Raw genomic sequence first — 21,400 nt, forward strand, 5'->3', positions numbered from 1 at the left:
TCAACCAAGAGATGAGTTGTGGACCATGGTTAGACAACAAAGAGATGAGATAAGAGAGTTACACGCTGCCCTTAGGGAATTAGAGGAAGATAACCAAGGCCTACGCATGGAACTACGAAATCTGAAAGTGTTCCAGCACTCTGAACAACTGAACGCCATAGATGCTCTACGGAGTGAGTTACATGACCTGAAGAAGAACTTGACTGACCTGCAGGCCCCCTCTAATCCTTCCACACCAGCATCTACAAAACCACCATCAACTGCCACTGCAACTGAGAGGGAAAAGCAGAAATCTTGCATCCCCCAAATGGCTGTACAGAAAGATAACCCACCTCATGAAACTAAAGAACCTGATCCTGAAATTGTGCTTTTATGTGATTCGAATGGGAAATTCATCAACATGAAACGCCTTTTTCCATCATCAAAAGCTGTAAAAATTAAAACTCCACGGACATCATCTGCCTTGGAAAACATCCAGAAAATTAAAGGAATGAGTCTTGAACATCTGATAATCCACACGGGGACCAATGACTTTATGCCATCTAAAGGTAACAATGTGGTTAACAAAATAGCAGAGGTGGTGATTCAGGCAAGGAAGACTTTCCCTAAAACTAAGATTTTTGTATCTACCATCCTGCCTCGTTCAGATGTCTCCACTCACCTGATTGCAGAAGTAAACAAAGGAATACATCAGGCATGTGTGAACACTGAAAATGTGCATATAATATACCATGAGAACATCACATCGGAACATCTATATGACACAGTCCACCTGAATAAGAAGGGTGTGAGCTTGATGGCAGGGAATTTGAAAGACATTGTATTACAGCGAAGAGTTCCCTTCGTCAGAATGAGATACACAAACGCCCCTCCACCAAAGAAACCATCCAGAACAGTTGCCCCTCCCTCAATGCGCAGAAAGACAACAGGACCAAGATTTGCAGATGCAACACACCCCCCAAACTACAACCAAAGGCCCATACAGCCCTCTCATCCCCCCACTTTACCCATTCCTGGTGCCCCCCACCCTGTCTCCATTGTGTCCACTGGCCCCAGACTGGCAACAGGTGCGCAAACCAATAACTTTATAAAACCCAGCTATGCCTCAGTACTAACTAGACCTTCAGTCCAAGACCTGAGTGCCCAAGAATTTCAAATTAGAGAACTTGTTACTCTGTTGTACAATAAATTACTTTGCTAAAATACTTACCATAGATGTAGGGACTAGGTACATGTTTATGTATGTCTTTTGTTATATGTGTTTGTTTGTGTATGTATGTCTATATATGTGTATGTGTGTGCGTGTGTGTATCAGTAGTCACTTTTGTCTTATCTATATGACTTACCTGTGTGTCATGTGTGTCCTTCTGTCCTTAGAAAATATGTAGGCCAATACATAGCCTACGTGTATATTTGTGTGTGTGTCTTTGTGTACGTATATGTGTGCGTGCGTGTGCGTGTGTGTGTGTGTGTATGTGTATGAATGTGTGTACTGTCTGTCTCATTACTTACTAATGTAGATGTTTGTCAGTACATCTTACTACATAGGTATGTGTGGTGTCAGTTTGTGTCTAGTTAAGGTCTATCTGTCTGTCTGTGCCATTTGTTATTTTATGTATGTGGTATCCATATGTGTAAGGATTCTTGTTTGTGTTTCTGTGGATCTCGTTATGTATGGTATCTGTATGTGTCTTACCGTATGTGTGTTTGTGTGTGTGTGTGTGTGTGTGTGTGTGTATGTATGTATGTATGTATGTATCTCCCTATGCCTCTATGTTACATAACATATGTCTTCATGAACAAGAGCACATAACTCCATTTAAGTGAGAATAGTAGCCTGATTATTTACTGTAAGACATATGACATGTATTTATCTATTATATATATATATGTGTATGTATATGTATGTATATGTATATATGTCTTTATATATATGTGTATATCCTCTTATATTATTATACACTATTAACATTATTTCATTTTACTTTATTTTATTTATTTATTTTTTCTATTTTTATTTTATTTTATTTCATTTTATTTATTGAAGCACCAAACAGCTTAGATATTACCTCACCCTCAATTGGGGGGGTCATCTACAGTACATTGATTAATTCCGACATTTTATTGCAATTTCACAAAATAGCTCTTCTTTCTTCACCATAGCTTCCTTTAAAATAAGCACCTGGAATATCCAGGGACTATATTCTTCTATATTTGGTTATAAAACAACCAATCTTGATTTTGTAAATAGTATTAGAAATTTAGACCTTATTATCCTTTTGGAGACTTGGAGAGATAAATCTGATCATTGCCCGCATAATTATAAAGAACTTTTAGTACCCTCTCTTAAAGAAATCCATATAAAGAATGGAAGAAATTCAGGGGGTATCATAGTTTGGTACAAAACTGAATATGACAACAAGATAATTCCCATTAAAAAAGGTAAAACCCATTTATGGTTAAAAATCCAAAAAGAAGTTTTAAATTTGAACCAAGATCTTTATCTCTGTGCAGTTTATATTCCACCTTCAACCTCCCAATATTTCGATGCTAACCTTTTTGAGGAGCTTGAAAAAGAAATAAGTTATTTCCAATCCATAGCCCAAGTATTAATATGTGGCGACCTCAATGCCAGAACAGGCAAAGAAATTGATTATATTCCCATAGATGGAGATGACCATATATTCGGTAATAGAACCCTATATTCACAGATAATCCAAACACCGAGAAAGAGTTTTGACAGCACAATAAATGCCAGCGGAACTAAATTGCTACGTATATGCAAAAGTCTTGGTGTTTACATTGTAAATGGGAGATTTAGAGGAGATTCTTTTGGAGGATTTACATTCTCTTCTTCCCTCGGTTGCTCTGTGGTTGACTATTTCATCACTGATCTTGATCCAGAACACATAACTGCTTTTATGATAATGCCACAACTACCTATTTCTGACCACTGCCAGTTAATACTACACCTGCAACTATCAGATATTAAATTTAAATCACAAAATGTTGAACCTAAATTATTCTCACTTCCAAAAACTTTTAAATGGACAGACAAAAATGTGTCAACATATGAAGCAGTCATCAATAACAATGAACAAATAATTGATAATTTCATTATGACCAAATACCAACCAAATGCTGAGAACGTAAATATGGCCTGTAACCACCTAAACAATATATTAATACATTTAGCAAAAACAGCTAATGTAAAACAAATCTCTAGAATGAAAGGAAATAGAACAAAATTCAAAGAGGATTGGTTTGATAAAGACTGCAATGCAGCAAGGATAAAGTTAAGAGAGTTATCCAATATTAAACATCGAAACCCAAACGATACTGACAGCAGAACAAGATATCATCTTGAATTAAAAAATTATAAAAAAATTATACAAAACAAAAAATCATCTTACATGTCCAAAGAACTAGACAAAATCGATCGGTCAATTAATCAAAACACATTCTGGTCAAATTGGAAAAAGCTGACAGGTGCTGGCAAGTCTGAGTCTCCAATTAGAAACAGCCAGATATGGATGAACCATTTTAAAAATCTTTACCAGAACCCAGAAAGCATGGAACTTGAACCAGGACAACTCACAATAATAAAGAAACAAAAGTGTTTGGAAGAAACAATCAAAGATTACCAAAATCCCTTAGACATGCCCATCACAGTATTTGAATTAAAAGACAAACTTAAAAAACTTAAACCTAGAAAAGCTTCCGGTATTGACCGTATCTCCACTGAGATGCTAAAATATAGCAACTCAAAACTCAAAGAAGCCATAACTAAATTGTTTAACCTAGTTCTCAACAGTGGAGTCTTCCCCTCAATTTGGAATAAAGGCCTTATTACCCCTATATTCAAATCTGGTGATAAATTAAATCCAAACAATTACCGAGGCATTTGCATCACAAGTAACTTAGGAAAGTTATTTTGCAGCATCATTAATAAAAGAATTCTAACATTCCTTGACGACCACAAAATTCTGAACAATAGTCAAATTGGTTTTCTACCAAATCATCGAACTTCCGACCACATATACACACTCCAGACATTAATAAATAAACATGTACATAACTCCAAAAAAGAAAAAATCTTTGCATGCTTTGTAGATTTCCAAAAAGCCTTTGATAACATCTGGCATAAAGGTCTATTCTTGAAAATGTTAGAAGCTGGAATTGGAGGGAAAACATATGATTTGATAAAAACAATGTATGCAAATAATATAAATAGTGTTCGGTTAGGAAATAAAAGAACAGAGTTCTTTAAACAAGAACGTGGAGTAAGACAAGGCTGTAGCTTAAGCCCAACATTATTCAATTTATATATTAACGAACTTGCCACACTGTTAGAGAAATCAGCTGCTCCTGGGCTGACTCTCCATGACAAGGATGTGAAATTTCTCATGTTCGCCGATGACCTGGTTTTACTTTCACCAACAGCGGACGGGTTGAGACAAAATTTAGACATTTTAAATCAATACTGCCAAACATGGTCCTTAAAAGTAAATTTAAATAAAACCAAAATAATGATATTCCAAAAGAGAGCACGAACAACAAAGAATAAATTCCTATTCACATTAGGCCCTGATATTTTAGAACACACAACCAACTACACATATTTAGGTCTAGTCATAAATGCATCTGGCAGTTTTATTCCAGGATTGCAAGCATTAAAAAATAAAGCCCGAAGAGCATTCTATTCAGTGTATAAAACAATTAACAAATATCAACCTCCCATCAACATTTGGTTAAAAATAATTGATGCCGTTATTACTCCAATCCTACTCTATGGCTCAGAAATTTGGGGTCCACCATTACTTCTTTTAAAAAAACCATGGGACCAGACTGAAATTGAAAAACTCCACACAGAAATATGTAAATCTATTCTGCATGTCCATAGAAGTACTTCAAATAATGCCTGCAGAGCAGAGTTAGGTCGCTTCCCCTTGTCCCTGGCCATCACCAAAAGAGTTATGAAATATTGGATACACTTAAAAAATGCAAACACTATTAGTTACCATCACAAAGCACTACTGACTAACATATCAGACCCACAAAATGATAAACTTGCACAATTAATCATAAATAAATATAACATTGCTGATATAAACCTAACCGATCTGAATGAAACCCACAAATTCATGAAGGCAACCTACATTACGCAATGGCAAAATGAAATTCACTCTAACAAAAAACTGGGCAGCTACTGTCAATTAAACAGAGAATACAAACTAGCAAATTATCTAGTAATACTGAAACAACCTCAAAAAACGTGTCTTACAAAATACAGATTGGGTGACCATAAACTCCAAATAGAAATAGGACGCCATAAAAAATCATGGCAAGAAAAACATCAACGCCTATGCAAGTACTGTGACACAATGGAGGTTGAAGATGAAATACATTTTCTGCATAGGTGTCCCATTTATCAATTACTGAGAAACGACTTCTATGTAAGATTTAGCAGACACAATAAACAATTTATGTCACTAGATGCTAGTTCCAAAATGAAAATCGTCTTAGGAGAAGACACACAGACAATTGAGCTAGCAGCTCAGTTTGTATATATGTGCCACAAATTAAGGTTAGAAAGCACATACGCAAGAACAGATTCTCTCACCTCTCCACCACCTTAAATCGTATTCAATCCCATCTCATCTAGAACTATAATTTCTAATCTTTTTTTTTTTTTATTATTATTATTATTATTATTATTATTATTTTTTAATTTCTTATAATTTATTTTATGAATTTATTTTATTTATATTTATTTACTTATTTATTCTTACTTATTTTCATGCTCTTTGTTTCCTCACTAACTTACTTATGATTTGTATGCTTTGACAACACAAGTGCTCTTGTCATGTCAATAAAGCTTTTTTTGAATTTGAATTTGAATTTGAATTTGAGACACACACACACACACATAGAGAGAGAGACACACACACATAGAGAGAGAGAGAGACACACACACACACACATAGAGAGAGAGAGAGACACACACACACACACACACACACACATAGAGAGAGAGAGAGAGAGACACACACACACACACACACACACACACACACACACACATAGAGAGAGAGACACACACACACACACACACACACACACTGTAGAGAGAGAGAGAGACACACACACACACACACACACACACACACACACACACATAGAGAGAGAGAGACACACACACACACATATATAGAGAGAGAGACACACACACACACACACACACATACAGGTTTTTATGTACTACAGGGACACTCCTGCCCAAACCAGTCTGCTGGTGTATTAGATGGACACCACTTTCCACACGGCCTACAGACATGTGGTTGATGTCAAAAAATTTGAAAAAAAATCTACTACACAGAACTGACTTCAAAGTTCATTTACACACAACAGAACTCAAGATATGACAACCTGACACTATACATAATTGTGAGGACAGGGATAATTAGCTAGCTAAGCCACGCCCATGACACAGAGGTGAATTAGATGGACATAGTATACAACACTCAAACATGTCACATAGGTGTATTAGAAGGTCAAACATGAATAGACTGGACATGGATACACAAAAGGACACACCTATCTATTATTTATGTATTATTTATGTATAAACAATTATGAACAGTAATGACAGACTTTATGAATGCAATCAAACCCTTCATGAACACTGGGTTCATAGAACATAACAAGTCGTAAAACAGTACAAAGTTTTAAAAAATCATTAAACAGTAAAAAGTAAAAACATTTTTTAAAAAAAAAAACATTTAAAACACTGGGCGAATGTCTTTGAATGACTTCTTTGCAACAATACCCCGATTCCTTACAAAATCTCTTAAATTTTGTTCAGATCGTTTAGCTAGAGCAGGATGCTCAGCAATCTTGCACAGTTTGCACTCTTTTATTGTGGCTAGACTCCCTTTGGCTATGTGGACCCTGAAATGCCGCATTACTGCAGCAATCTCCGTTGGTGACCACGGCCGTTTTTGTTTTCTCCTGGGATCCTTTTCCCACGCAAGGGGCCGTGTGCCTTCCAGGGCAGAGTCAACATCTATAAATGGAAAATTATGAATGAATCACTCATCCAAACAGTATCACTAGCTCATCTACATGTAAGGAACCAAATGTCAGTGGATATACTGGTGGACAGAATATATTCGTACCATCTGAGGCGCCTGGAGTGGTCTCAACAGGTCGCCTTGCTCTCTTCTTTCCTGCAATAAAGAGGACAGCTCAATAAAAATCTTTAAATTGTAATTGAACTTAGGCCTGTCACAACAATCATTCAACTTCATCCTCTAATCATGTAACAGCCATTTATCTTTACATCTATCTATCCACCTATGCATCCATCCCTCCATCTAAAGTATCTCACAAAAGTATGATTATGTAAGATTGTTCAAATGTCTGAGGCCACTATTAGATAGCTTGGAGACCAGACTCTCTTCTTCGCAGAGAGTCTGGCCTAGATCCATTGGCAAAGTTTATTTCCTGGTTTGTGGATGCTTGTCTGAAGTTTGAATTCATTGGAGTTCAATCAATAACGTTTGGTAATGACGTATGATAACCACGGGGGACACAACGATAACGATAGGCTTGGAACTTAAATGTAATCGCTCTTGGGAACGCCCTCTGTTCGCTGATTGGGCGGAGATGCACTTTCCGGAGTAAACGAAGCTGGATCAAGCTATACCAGACAGAGTAGTAAAGAGAAATGAAATTGAGCGGAAGTACGTAGTCAGGCGGAGTCAGGCTAACTATTAGATGTGTTGTGTTAGCAATGCTGTAATGGCAGTTTATCATCACTCTGTCTTTTTATTAAGCCAAATCGAGTCAAATAACTCCCCCTAATTCCCTGCACTTATGACAATGCTTCAGTGGCCTGCCTCATGAAGAACAAAACTTAATTAACACTTCCTATTAAATCTGCAAGAAGTTTCTAACTCTAAATGTTTCTTCTCTCAAAACATAATTCAGCAGTAGAGTCGTCTGTGTGTGTGTGCTTTTACCTGAATGTGTGCGCACTTCCCTCCTGCTGTGCACTCTCTCCTTCCCATCAGTGTTTTTGTGTAATGCTGAAAAAAAATAAACAACCCCCTTAATCCAAACAGTTAGGTTCATCATCTTTTAAATTTCTATGTGACTGACAGGATATTATCGAACTACATCTGACCTGTTTCAATAGCCTCACAGCACACTACAGTGACTATAGATGAGAAACGTTTTAAGACTGTCATACCTTGAGACGTGCCTTCCAGGGCAGAGTCACCATCTGTGAATGGAACATTAGGAATGAATCACTCATCCAAACAGTATCACTAGCTCATCTATATGTAAGGAACCAAATGTCAGTGGATATACTAGTGGACAGAATATATTCGTACCATCTGAGGCGCCTGGAGTGGTCTCAACAGGTCGCCTTGCTCTCTTCTGCAATAAAGAGGACAGCTCAATAAAAATCTTTACATTGTAATTCAACTTAGGCCTTTGTCACAACAATCATTCAACTTCATCCTCTAATCATGTAACAGCCATTTATCTTTACATCTATCTATCCACCTATGCATCCATCCATCCATCTACAGTATCTCACAAAAGTGAATAACTTTCACAAAATAACTCTGCATATAGCCATTCATGTCTAAACAGCTGGCAACAAAAGTGAGTACACCTCACAGTGAACATGTCCTAATTGTGCCCAAACTGTCAATATTTTGTGTGAGCACTATCATGATGTACTGCCTTAACCCCTATGGGCTTGAAATCACCAGAGCTGCACAGGTTTCAACTGGAATCCTATCCCACTCCTCCATGATGACATCATAGAGCTGGTGGATGTTAGACACCTTGCTCTACTCCACCTTCCGCATGAGAATGAGCCACAGGCGCTCAAATGGGTGTAGGTACTAAGCCAGTCCATCACCTTTATCTTCAGCTTCCTCAACAAGGCAGTTGTCATCTTGGAGGTGTGTTTAGGGTCATCATCATGCTGTAAAACTGCCATGCCATGCATGCGGCCCAGTTTCCGAGGAGAGGAGGTCATGCTCTGCTTGGAACTCATGTTTCCCTCTATGAACCACAACTCCCCAGTGCCAGCAGCACTCATGCAGCCCTAGATGCCACCACCACCATGCCTGACTTTAGACAAGAGACCGTTGTCTTGGTGTTCCTCACCAGGGTGCTGCCACACACACTTGACATCATCTGAGCCAAACAAGTTGATCTTGGTCTTGTGTGCAGAAGACAAGCGGATTACTGGAACCATGTCCTGTGGTCTGATGAGACCAAGATAAACTTGCTCAGATGATGTCAAGTGTGTGTGGCAGCACCTTGGTGAGGAACACCAAGACAACGGTCTCTTGCCTAAAGTCAAGCATGGTGGTGGTGGCATCATATCTAGGGCTGCATGAGTGCTGCTGGCACTGGGGAGTTGTGGTTCATAGAGGGAAACATGAGTTCCAAGCAGAGCATGACCACCTCTCCTCGGAAACTGGGCCGCATGCATGGCATGGCCGTTTTACACATGATGATGACCCTAAACACACCTCCAAGATGACAACTGTCTTGCTGAGGAAGCTGAAGATAAAGGTGATGGACTGGCCTAGTACCTACACCCATTTGAGCGCCTGTGGCTCATCCTCAAGTCGAAGGTGGAGGAGAGCAAGGTGTCTAACATCCACCAGCTCTGTGATGTCATCATGGAGGAGTGGGATAGGATTCCAGTTGAAACCTGTGCAGCTCTGGTGATTTCAAGCCCATAGGGGTTAAGGCAGTACATAATAATAGTGCTCACACAAAATATTGACAGTTTGGGCACAATTAGGACATGTTCGCTGTGAGGTGTGCTCACTTTTGTTGCCAGCTGTTTAGACATGAATGGCTATATGCAGAGTTATTTTGTGAAAGTTATTCACTTTTGTGAGATACTGTAGATGGATGGATGGATGGATGCATAGGTGGATAGATAGAAGTAAAAGATAAATGGCTGTTACATGATTAGAGGATGAAGTTGAATGATTGTTGTGACAAAGGCCTAAGTTCAATTATGTTGAGTTCACATCCAACCTACAAGTCTGATAGGATCTAGTGTGTACATACGCCTATGGATGTATCTGTGTGTAGATACTTTACAAAACACATTCACAGTAATCAGTAGGGGTGGGCGATATGGACAAAAAATAATATCTCGATATTTTGGTGATTTTGACGATAACGATAATTAGTCGATATCCTTTAAAAAACTGTTTTTAAAAGTCCAAGTTACTTTACAGCTCATTATTTATGAATAGCATCATTACAATAATAACCAATAACCTAACCTGTGACTTTTCTAACCAAACCAATGCATTGTCACTCTATGACACATTTCCAATTCTGCCCCCACTTGTGTGTGTGGCAATGACATGGTCTAGCCAGCTACATTACAGAGGATAGATAGGCCTGACCGTTTCCCAAGAGAAAGTCTGAAGCTGAAGTTCCTTTCAAACTTTTACTTAGGTTTCACTGTAAAACTAAGCAGACCTTTCAGAATAGAAACTAATGCATTAGCTTAAGGCTAATGTATATGAGAAATCCCATAGAGATGCTAACGGTTAGCATAATCGCTAAAAGTTGATATTTAGAGCGAACTTTAGTCCATTTACAAAAAGGTAACATAAGAAGATATCTTTTGCAACTGACTATTAAAATACTCAAAGGCTAGCCTAATGTTTACATATAATACCGTGACTAACTCATCAATGCCACTTGAACAAAGTAGCAGCACAAAATAAACATTAGGCCTGCGTATGACAACGTGGACCACTAGCAATCACGTGACTTGCTCTGCTGCAGCCAAGGGCTTCTCTCGCATACACCTCCTGGCTTAGTGAATGTATGGGGGTTCAATGCGTGATTTCGATTGTTTTCCCCCTAAGTAATTTAAATACTCGATAATGTCAATTTGCACATTGTTAAAACAGCAATCACGATATTATCGCAGACGATATATATCGCCCACCCCTAGTAATCAGTGTGTGTAGCAGTCAGGTGTAGCAGTCAGGTATGTAGCACCAACACCTGACTGTTACATACACTGATGACTGTCAATGTGTGTTGTAAAGTATCTAGACGCCGTCCTCACAAAACCTACACCTGACTTTTATATACACTGATGACTGTCAATGTGTGTTGTAAAGTATCTAGACGCCGTCCTCACAAAACCTACACCTGACTGTTACATACACTGATGACTGTCAATGTGTGTTGTAAAGTATCTAGACGCCGTCCTCACAAAACCTACACCTGACTGTTACATACACTGATGACTGTCAATGTGTGTTGTAAAGTATCTAGACGCCGTCCTCACAAAACCTACAAATTAACATTTAGCCATTTTTCAATTTTTAGCCAAAAAACACACTTATGTTGTTCCGATCAGCATGAAATCAGACTATGTTGAACAACGCGAGATTACAAACAATCCGGGCTCAGTTTGGAGTCGGTGGATTATTCCCAGTAGGAGGTAAATGGTTTGAAACGTACAAGGTTTCCCCGTTCTGGTGCGATAATGCTGCATGCTAGAGGGACAAGAACAAGATGCACGGCACCGCCTTGAGGCCCCCGAGAAATGTTCCAAAGGAGGGATCTCTGAGACACCCACAAAAAAAAAACACAATGGAAAAACTTCAAAAAAGTTGACCTCTCCCACTTCAGAGGTAGAGTTGTGGGTGGTAGCATCGAGCTAGGAGGCTGAAATTCAAGTCAGACCTTTTGCACATGGCCTACATGGAGAGTGCCAAGTTTAATCGCTCTAGCTGTAAAGCAAAGTGTTGTGTCTGCAAAAAATTCCTTTTTGACGAATTAAACTAGCATCCATATCTCGCTGTTTGTGGCACGACAGCTACGCATACGTGTGTTTGAGGATAATATAGTAGTCGGTTAGCAATGTAGCAGTCAGGTATGTAGCACCAACACCTGACTGTTACATACACTGATGACTGTCAATGTGTGTTGTAAAGTATCTAGACGCCGTCCTCACAAAACCTACACCTGACTGTTACATACACTGATGACTGTCAATGTGTGTTGTAAAGTATCTAGACGCCGTCTTCACAAAACCTACACCTGACTGTTATATACACTGATGACTGTCAATGTGTGTTGTAAAGTATCTAGACGCCGTCCTCACAAAACCTACACCTGACTGTTATATACACTGATGACTGTCACTGTGTGTTTTAAAGTATCTAGACGCTGTCTTCACAACACACATTGACAGTCCACAGTGTGTGTAACAGTAAGATGTAGGTGCTGTGTGGACAACGTATAGATACTGTACAACACATATTGACAGTCATCAGTGTGTGTAACAGTCCAGTATAGCAGTTAGTGTCAAGCAGTCAGGTATAGCAGTCAGTGTGTAGCAGTCAGGTGAAGGTGTTATTTAGATAGTGTCTACATTTTTCTGAACTGAAGAATTTCTCCATCATTCAGTCTTAACCGTTTCTGACTAAGCAACACCTTCCCTAAATATGTAATCAGCTGTGAAATGTCATATAGTCTCAACTTACCTGTTCAGTGTTGTTGACATCACTCTCTGTTCCTGCTGCATTAGGAACTGGAGGAGCTGCTTCAGTTGAAATCTTGTGTGCAAGGATTAAAAAAAGTTGTCATTTACAAATAAAACAAGTTTGTTAAAGGAACACACCACCGTTTTTCCATACTGAAATATGTTCTTCCCTTATCTTAAACCAGTTGATACATACCTATCTCGTCTTTGTGCATGCACTCAATCGCTCTGGTGCGCGGCGTTATTTTGCTAGCATAGCTCAGAACAGTCTATGGTTTCATTAGGATCCCAAAAGGGGTAAAGTTAGAAGCGACCAAGTGCTTCCACGTTTTCCCTATTTAAATAAGGTTACGTGGGTAGTTACACGACCCAAGTATGGTTATACAAAATAAAACTTGGCGATTATCTAGGCAGATAAAAAGGATAACTATAATGTATGGCGGAATTGCGCTTGGGAGCACTTCAAGGTCAGCGCAATAATGTCATCACTCCTGAAACATGAAGGCACCGTATACCTAGCAGCAAACAGAAGGTATATAGTGCCATCATGTTTCAGGAGTGATGATATTACTGCGCCGACGTCAAAGTGCTCCCAAGTGTTATTCCGCCATACATTATAGTTATCCTTTTTATCCGCTTAGAAAATTGCCACGTTTTTATTTTGTGTAACCATACTTGGGTCGTGTAACTACTCACGTAACCGTATTTAAATAAGGAAAACGTGGAAGTGCTTGGTCGCTTCTAACTTCACCCCTTTTTTGAAACCATAGACTGTTCTGAGCCATGATGCATGCTAGCATAGCTAACTCCGCGCACCAGAGCGATTGAGTGCATGCACAAAGACGAAATAGGTATGGATCAACTGGTTTAAGATCAGGGAAAAACATATCAGTATGGAAAAACGGTGGCGTGTGCCTTTAACATTAAAATTCAGTGGTAACTACATCAGGTTAGAGACACACCCTACAGACATTTACCTTCTCTGTTGAATCCTCTAATGCAAGATTGGCCAAAGAAGTTTGTTGCTGCTCAGTGTCTGGAGTCAACTGTAAAACATAAAGCAAGCATTTTTATGAGGAATCATTTAATGATGGGTGTGTTACAATATAATGTCTGTATGAATTAACATAGCTTTGTGAAAGGGGTTCTGTACTGCAGTACAAGAAAGAGAAGAGAAGACAATGATGCCCATGTTGAGTTCACATCCAACCTACAAGTCTGATAGGATCTAGTGTGTACATACGCCTATGGATGTATCTGTGTGTAGATACTTTACAAAACACATTCACAGTAATCAGTAGGGGTGGGCGATATGGACAAAAAATAATATCTCGATATTTTGGTGATTTTGACGATAACGATAATTAGTCGATATCCTTTAAAAAACTGTTTTTAAAAGTCCAAGTTACTTTACAGCTCATTATTTATGAATAGCATCATTACAATAATAACCAATAACCTAACCTGTGACTTTTCTAACCAAACCAATGCATTGTCACTCTATGACACATTTCCAATTCTGCCCCCACTTGTGTGTGTGGCAATGACATGGTCTAGCCAGCTACATTACAGAGGATAGATAGGCCTGACCGTTTCCCAAGAGAAAGTCTGAAGCTGAAGTTCCTTTCAAACTTTTACTTAGGTTTCACTGTAAAACTAAGCAGACCTTTCAGAATAGAAACTAATGCATTAGCTTAAGGCTAATGTATATGAGAAATCCCATAGAGATGCTAACGGTTAGCATAATCGCTAAAAGTTGATATTTAGAGCGAACTTTAGTCCATTTACAAAAAGGTAACATAAGAAGATATCTTTTGCAACTGACTATTAAAATACTCAAAGGCTAGCCTAATGTTTACATATAATACCGTGACTAACTCATCAATGCCACTTGAACAAAGTAGCAGCACAAAATAAACATTAGGCCTGCGTATGACAACGTGGACCACTAGCAATCACGTGACTTGCTCTGCTGCAGCCAAGGGCTTCTCTCGCATACACCTCCTGGCTTAGTGAATGTATGGGGGTTCAATGCGTGATTTCGATTGTTTTCCCCCTAAGTAATTTAAATACTCGATAATGTCAATTTGCACATTGTTAAAACAGCAATCACGATATTATCGCAGACGATATATATCGCCCACCCCTAGTAATCAGTGTGTGTAGCAGTCAGGTGTAGCAGTCAGGTATGTAGCACCAACACCTGACTGTTACATACACTGATGACTGTCAATGTGTGTTGTAAAGTATCTAGACGCCGTCCTCACAAAACCTACACCTGACTGTTACATACACTGATGACTGTCAATGTGTGTTGTAAAGTATCTAGACGCCGTCCTCACAAAACCTACACCTGACTGTTACATACACTGATGACTGTCAATGTGTGTTGTAAAGTATCTAGACGCCGTCCTCACAAAACCTACAAATTAACATTTAGCCATTTTTCAATTTTTAGCCAAAAAACACACTTATGTTGTTCCGATCAGCATGAAATCAGACTATGTTGAACAACGCGAGATTACAAACAATCCGGACTCAGTTTGGAGTCGGTGGATTATTCCCAGTAGGAGGTAAATGGTTTGAAACGTACAGGGTTTCCCCGTTCTGGTGCGATAATGCTGCATGCTAGAGGGACAGGAACAAGATGCACGGCACCGCCTTGAGGCCCCCGAAAAATGTTCCAAAGGAGGGATCTCTGAGACACCCACAAAAAAAAACACAATGGAAAAACTTCAAAAAAGTTGACCTCTCCCACTTCAGAGGTAGAGTTGTGGGTGGTAGCATCGAGCTAGGAGGCTGAAATTCAAGTCAGACCTTTTGCACATGGCCTACATGGAGAGTGCCAAGTTTAATCTCTCTAGCTGTAAAGCAAAGTGTTGTGTCTGCAAAAAATTCCTTTTTGACGAATTAAACTAGCATCCATATCTCGCTGTTTGTGGCACGACAGCTACGCATACGTGTGTTTGAGGATAATATAGTAGTCGGTTAGCAATGTAGCAGTCAGGTATGTAGCACCAACACCTGACTGTTACATACACTGATGACTGTCAATGTGTGTTGTAAAGTATCTAGACGCTGTCTTCACAACACACATTGACAGTCCACAGTGTGTGTAACAGTAAGATGTAGGTGCTGTGTGGACAACGTATAGATACTGTACAACACATATTGACAGTCATCAGTGTGTGTAACAGTCCAGTATAGCAGTTAGTGTCAAGCAGTCAGGTATAGCAGTCAGTGTGTAGCAGTCAGGTGAAGGTGTTATTTAGATAGTGTCTACATTTTTCTGAACTGAAGAATTTCTCCATCATTCAGTCTTAACCGTTTCTGACTAAGCAACACCTTCCCTAAATATGTAATCAGCTGTGAAATGTCATATAGTCTCAACTTACCTGTTCAGTGTTGTTGACATCACTCTCTGTTCCTGCTGCATTAGGAACTGGAGGAGCTGCTTCAGTTGAAATCTTGTGTGCAAGGATTAAAAAAAGTTGTCATTTACAAATAAAACAAGTTTGTTAAAGGAACACACCACCGTTTTTCCATACTGAAATATGTTCTTCCCTTATCTTAAACCAGTTGATACATACCTATCTCGTCTTTGTGCATGCACTCAATCGCTCTGGTGCGCGGCGTTATTTTGCTAGCATAGCTCAGAACAGTCTATGGTTTCATTAGGATCCCAAAAGGGGTAAAGTTAGAAGCGACCAAGTGCTTCCACGTTTTCCCTATTTAAATAAGGTTACGTGGGTAGTTACACGACCCAAGTATGGTTATACAAAATAAAACTTGGCGATTATCTAGGCAGATAAAAAGGATAACTATAATGTATGGCGGAATTGCGCTTGGGAGCACTTCAAGGTCAGCGCAATAATGTCATCACTCCTGAAACATGAAGGCACCGTATACCTAGCAGCAAACAGAAGGTATATAGTGCCATCATGTTTCAGGAGTGATGATATTACTGCGCCGACGTCAAAGTGCTCCCAAGTGTTATTCCGCCATACATTATAGTTATCCTTTTTATCCGCTTAGAAAATTGCCACGTTTTTATTTTGTGTAACCATACTTGGGTCGTGTAACTACTCACGTAACCGTATTTAAATAAGGAAAACGTGGAAGTGCTTGGTCGCTTCTAACTTCACCCCTTTTTTGAAACCATAGACTGTTCTGAGCCATGATGCATGCTAGCATAGCTAACTCCGCGCACCAGAGCGATTGAGTGCATGCACAAAGACGAAATAGGTATGGATCAACTGGTTTAAGATCAGGGAAAAACATATCAGTATGGAAAAACGGTGGCGTGTGCCTTTAACATTAAAATTCAGTGGTAACTACATCAGGTTAGAGACACACCCTACAGACATTTACCTTCTCTGTTGAATCCTCTAATGCAAGATTGGCCAAAGAAGTTTGTTGCTGCTCAGTGTCTGGAGTCAACTGTAAAACATAAAGCAAGCATTTTTATGAGGAATCATTTAATGATGGGTGTGTTACAATATAATGTCTGTATGAATTAACATAGCTTTGTGAAAGGGGTTCTGTACTGCAGTACAAGAAAGAGAAGAGAAGACAATGATGCCCATGTTGAGTTCACATCCAACCTACAAGTCTGATAGGATCTAGTGTGTACATACGCCTATGGATGTATCTGTGTGTAGATACTTTACAAAACACATTCACAGTAATCAGTAGGGGTGGGCGATATGGACAAAAAATAATATCTCGATATTTTGGTGATTTTGACGATAACGATAATTAGTCGATATCCTTTAAAAAACTGTTTTTAAAAGTCCAAGTTACTTTACAGCTCATTATTTATGAATAGCATCATTACAATAATAACCAATAACCTAACCTGTGACTTTTCTAACCAAACCAATGCATTGTCACTCTATGACACATTTCCAATTCTGCCCCCACTTGTGTGTGTGGCAATGACATGGTCTAGCCAGCTACATTACAGAGGATAGATAGGCCTGACCGTTTCCCAAGAGAAAGTCTGAAGCTGAAGTTCCTTTCAAACTTTTACTTAGGTTTCACTGTAAAACTAAGCAGACCTTTCAGAATAGAAACTAATGCATTAGCTTAAGGCTAATGTATATGAGAAATCCCATAGAGATGCTAACGGTTAGCATAATCGCTAAAAGTTGATATTTAGAGCGAACTTTAGTCCATTTACAAAAAGGTAACATAAGAAGATATCTTTTGCAACTGACTATTAAAATACTCAAAGGCTAGCCTAATGTTTACATATAATACCGTGACTAACTCATCAATGCCACTTGAACAAAGTAGCAGCACAAAATAAACATTAGGCCTGCGTATGACAACGTGGACCACTAGCAATCACGTGACTTGCTCTGCTGCAGCCAAGGGCTTCTCTCGCATACACCTCCTGGCTTAGTGAATGTATGGGGGTTCAATGCGTGATTTCGATTGTTTTCCCCCTAAGTAATTTAAATACTCGATAATGTCAATTTGCACATTGTTAAAACAGCAATCACGATATTATCGCAGACGATATATATCGCCCACCCCTAGTAATCAGTGTGTGTAGCAGTCAGGTGTAGCAGTCAGGTATGTAGCACCAACACCTGACTGTTACATACACTGATGACTGTCAATGTGTGTTGTAAAGTATCTAGACGCCGTCCTCACAAAACCTACACCTGACTTTTATATACACTGATGACTGTCAATGTGTGTTGTAAAGTATCTAGACGCCGTCCTCACAAAACCTACACCTGACTGTTACATACACTGATGACTGTCAATGTGTGTTGTAAAGTATCTAGACGCCGTCCTCACAAAACCTACACCTGACTGTTACATACACTGATGACTGTCAATGTGTGTTGTAAAGTATCTAGACGCCGTCCTCACAAAACCTACACCTGACTGTTACATACACTGATGACTGTCAATGTGTGTTGTAAAGTATCTAGACGCCGTCCTCACAAAACCTACAAATTAACATTTAGCCATTTTTCAATTTTTAGCCAAAAAACACACTTATGTTGTTCCGATCAGCATGAAATCAGACTATGTTGAACAACGCGAGATTACAAACAATCCGGGCTCAGTTTGGAGTCGGTGGATTATTCCCAGTAGGAGGTAAATGGTTTGAAACGTACAAGGTTTCCCCGTTCTGGTGCGATAATGCTGCATGCTAGAGGGACAAGAACAAGATGCACGGCACCGCCTTGAGGCCCCCGAGAAATGTTCCAAAGGAGGGATCTCTGAGACACCCACAAAAAAAAAACACAATGGAAAAACTTCAAAAAAGTTGACCTCTCCCACTTCAGAGGTAGAGTTGTGGGTGGTAGCATCGAGCTAGGAGGCTGAAATTCAAGTCAGACCTTTTGCACATGGCCTACATGGAGAGTGCCAAGTTTAATCGCTCTAGCTGTAAAGCAAAGTGTTGTGTCTGCAAAAAATTCCTTTTTGACGAATTAAACTAGCATCCATATCTCGCTGTTTGTGGCACGACAGCTACGCATACGTGTGTTTGAGGATAATATAGTAGTCGGTTAGCAATGTAGCAGTCAGGTATGTAGCACCAACACCTGACTGTTACATACACTGATGACTGTCAATGTGTGTTGTAAAGTATCTAGACGCCGTCCTCACAAAACCTACACCTGACTGTTACATACACTGATGACTGTCAATGTGTGTTGTAAAGTATCTAGACGCCGTCTTCACAAAACCTACACCTGACTGTTATATACACTGATGACTGTCAATGTGTGTTGTAAAGTATCTAGACGCCGTCCTCACAAAACCTACACCTGACTGTTACATACACTGATGACTGTCAATGTGTGTTGTAAAGTATCTAGACGCTGTCTTCACAACACACATTGACAGTCCACAGTGTGTGTAACAGTAAGATGTAGGTGCTGTGTGGACAACGTATAGATACTGTACAACACATATTGACAGTCATCAGTGTGTGTAACAGTCCAGTATAGCAGTTAGTGTCAAGCAGTCAGGTATAGCAGTCAGTGTGTAGCAGTCAGGTGAAGGTGTTATTTAGATAGTGTCTACATTTTTCTGAACTGAAGAATTTCTCCATCATTCAGTCTTAACCGTTTCTGACTAAGCAACACCTTCCCTAAATATGTAATCAGCTGTGAAATGTCATATAGTCTCAACTTACCTGTTCAGTGTTGTTGACATCACTCTCTGTTCCTGCTGCATTAGGAACTGGAGGAGCTGCTTCAGTTGAAATCTTGTGTGCAAGGATTAAAAAAAGTTGTCATTTACAAATAAAACAAGTTTGTTAAAGGAACACACCACCGTTTTTCCATACTGAAATATGTTCTTCCCTTATCTTAAACCAGTTGATACATACCTATCTCGTCTTTGTGCATGCACTCAATCGCTCTGGTGCGCGGCGTTATTTTGCTAGCATAGCTCAGAACAGTCTATGGTTTCATTAGGATCCCAAAAGGGGTAAAGTTAGAAGCGACCAAGTGCTTCCACGTTTTCCCTATTTAAATAAGGTTACGTGGGTAGTTACACGACCCAAGTATGGTTATACAAAATAAAACTTGGCGATTATCTAGGCAGATAAAAAGGATAACTATAATGTATGGCGGAATTGCGCTTGGGAGCACTTCAAGGTCAGCGCAATAATGTCATCACTCCTGAAACATGAAGGCACCGTATACCTAGCAGCAAACAGAAGGTATATAGTGCCATCATGTTTCAGGAGTGATGATATTACTGCGCCGACGTCAAAGTGCTCCCAAGTGTTATTCCGCCATACATTATAGTTATCCTTTTTATCCGCTTAGAAAATTGCCACGTTTTTATTTTGTGTAACCATACTTGGGTCGTGTAACTACTCACGTAACCGTATTTAAATAAGGAAAACGTGGAAGTGCTTGGTCGCTTCTAACTTCACCCCTTTTTTGAAACCATAGACTGTTCTGAGCCATGATGCATGCTAGCATAGCTAACTCCGCGCACCAGAGCGATTGAGTGCATGCACAAAGACGAAATAGGTATGGATCAACTGGTTTAAGATCAGGGAAAAACATATCAGTATGGAAAAACGGTGGCGTGTGCCTTTAACATTAAAATTCAGTGGTAACTACATCAGGTTAGAGACACACCCTACAGACATTTACCTTCTCTGTTGAATCCTCTAATGCAAGATTGGCCAAAGAAGTTTGTTGCTGCTCAGTGTCTGGAGTCAACTGTAAAACATAAAGCAAGCATTTTTATGAGGAATCATTTAATGATGGGTGTGTTACAATATAATGTCTGTATGAATTAACATAGCTTTGTGAAAGGGGTTCTGTACTGCAGTACAAGAAAGAGAAGAGAAGACAATGATGCCCATGTTGAGTTCACATCCAACCTACAAGTCTGATAGGATCTAGTGTGTACATACGCCTATGGATGTATCTGTGTGTAGATACTTTACAAAACACATTCACAGTAATCAGTAGGGGTGGGCGATATGGACAAAAAATAATATCTCGATATTTTGGTGATTTTGACGATAACGATAATTAGTCGATATCCTTTAAAAAACTGTTTTTAAAAGTCCAAGTTACTTTACAGCTCATTATTTATGAATAGCATCATTACAATAATAACCAATAACCTAACCTGTGACTTTTCTAACCAAACCAATGCATTGTCACTCTATGACACATTTCCAATTCTGCCCCCACTTGTGTGTGTGGCAATGACATGGTCTAGCCAGCTACATTACAGAGGATAGATAGGCCTGACCGTTTCCCAAGAGAAAGTCTGAAGCTGAAGTTCCTTTCAAACTTTTACTTAGGTTTCACTGTAAAACTAAGCAGACCTTTC

At 39.3% G+C, this 21,400-nt stretch overlaps 2 protein-coding genes across 2 annotated transcripts in view; one reads left to right on the forward strand and one right to left on the reverse strand.

Annotated features, from left to right (window-relative positions):
- The window catches only part of LOC121716833, a 2,976-nt gene extending 1,114 nt beyond the window's left edge, over nt 1-1,862 (forward strand). The window contains exons 1-2 of the mRNA XM_042102512.1: nt 1-536; nt 1,032-1,862. The exon at nt 1-536 is cut by the window's left edge and continues 1,114 nt beyond it. Coding sequence (XP_041958446.1) covers nt 1-536; nt 1,032-1,201 — 706 coding nt within the window. The 3' untranslated portion in view covers nt 1,202-1,862. The remainder of the gene's footprint in view (nt 537-1,031) is intronic.
- The window catches only part of LOC121718852, a 127,095-nt gene that overhangs the window by 104,155 nt on the left and 1,540 nt on the right, over nt 1-21,400 (reverse strand). The gene's annotated exons all lie outside the window — the stretch shown is intronic.

The sequence above is a fragment of the Alosa sapidissima genome, chromosome 1, assembly GCF_018492685.1.
Source record: "Alosa sapidissima isolate fAloSap1 chromosome 1, fAloSap1.pri, whole genome shotgun sequence".
Lineage (NCBI taxonomy): Eukaryota > Metazoa > Chordata > Actinopteri > Clupeiformes > Clupeidae > Alosa > Alosa sapidissima.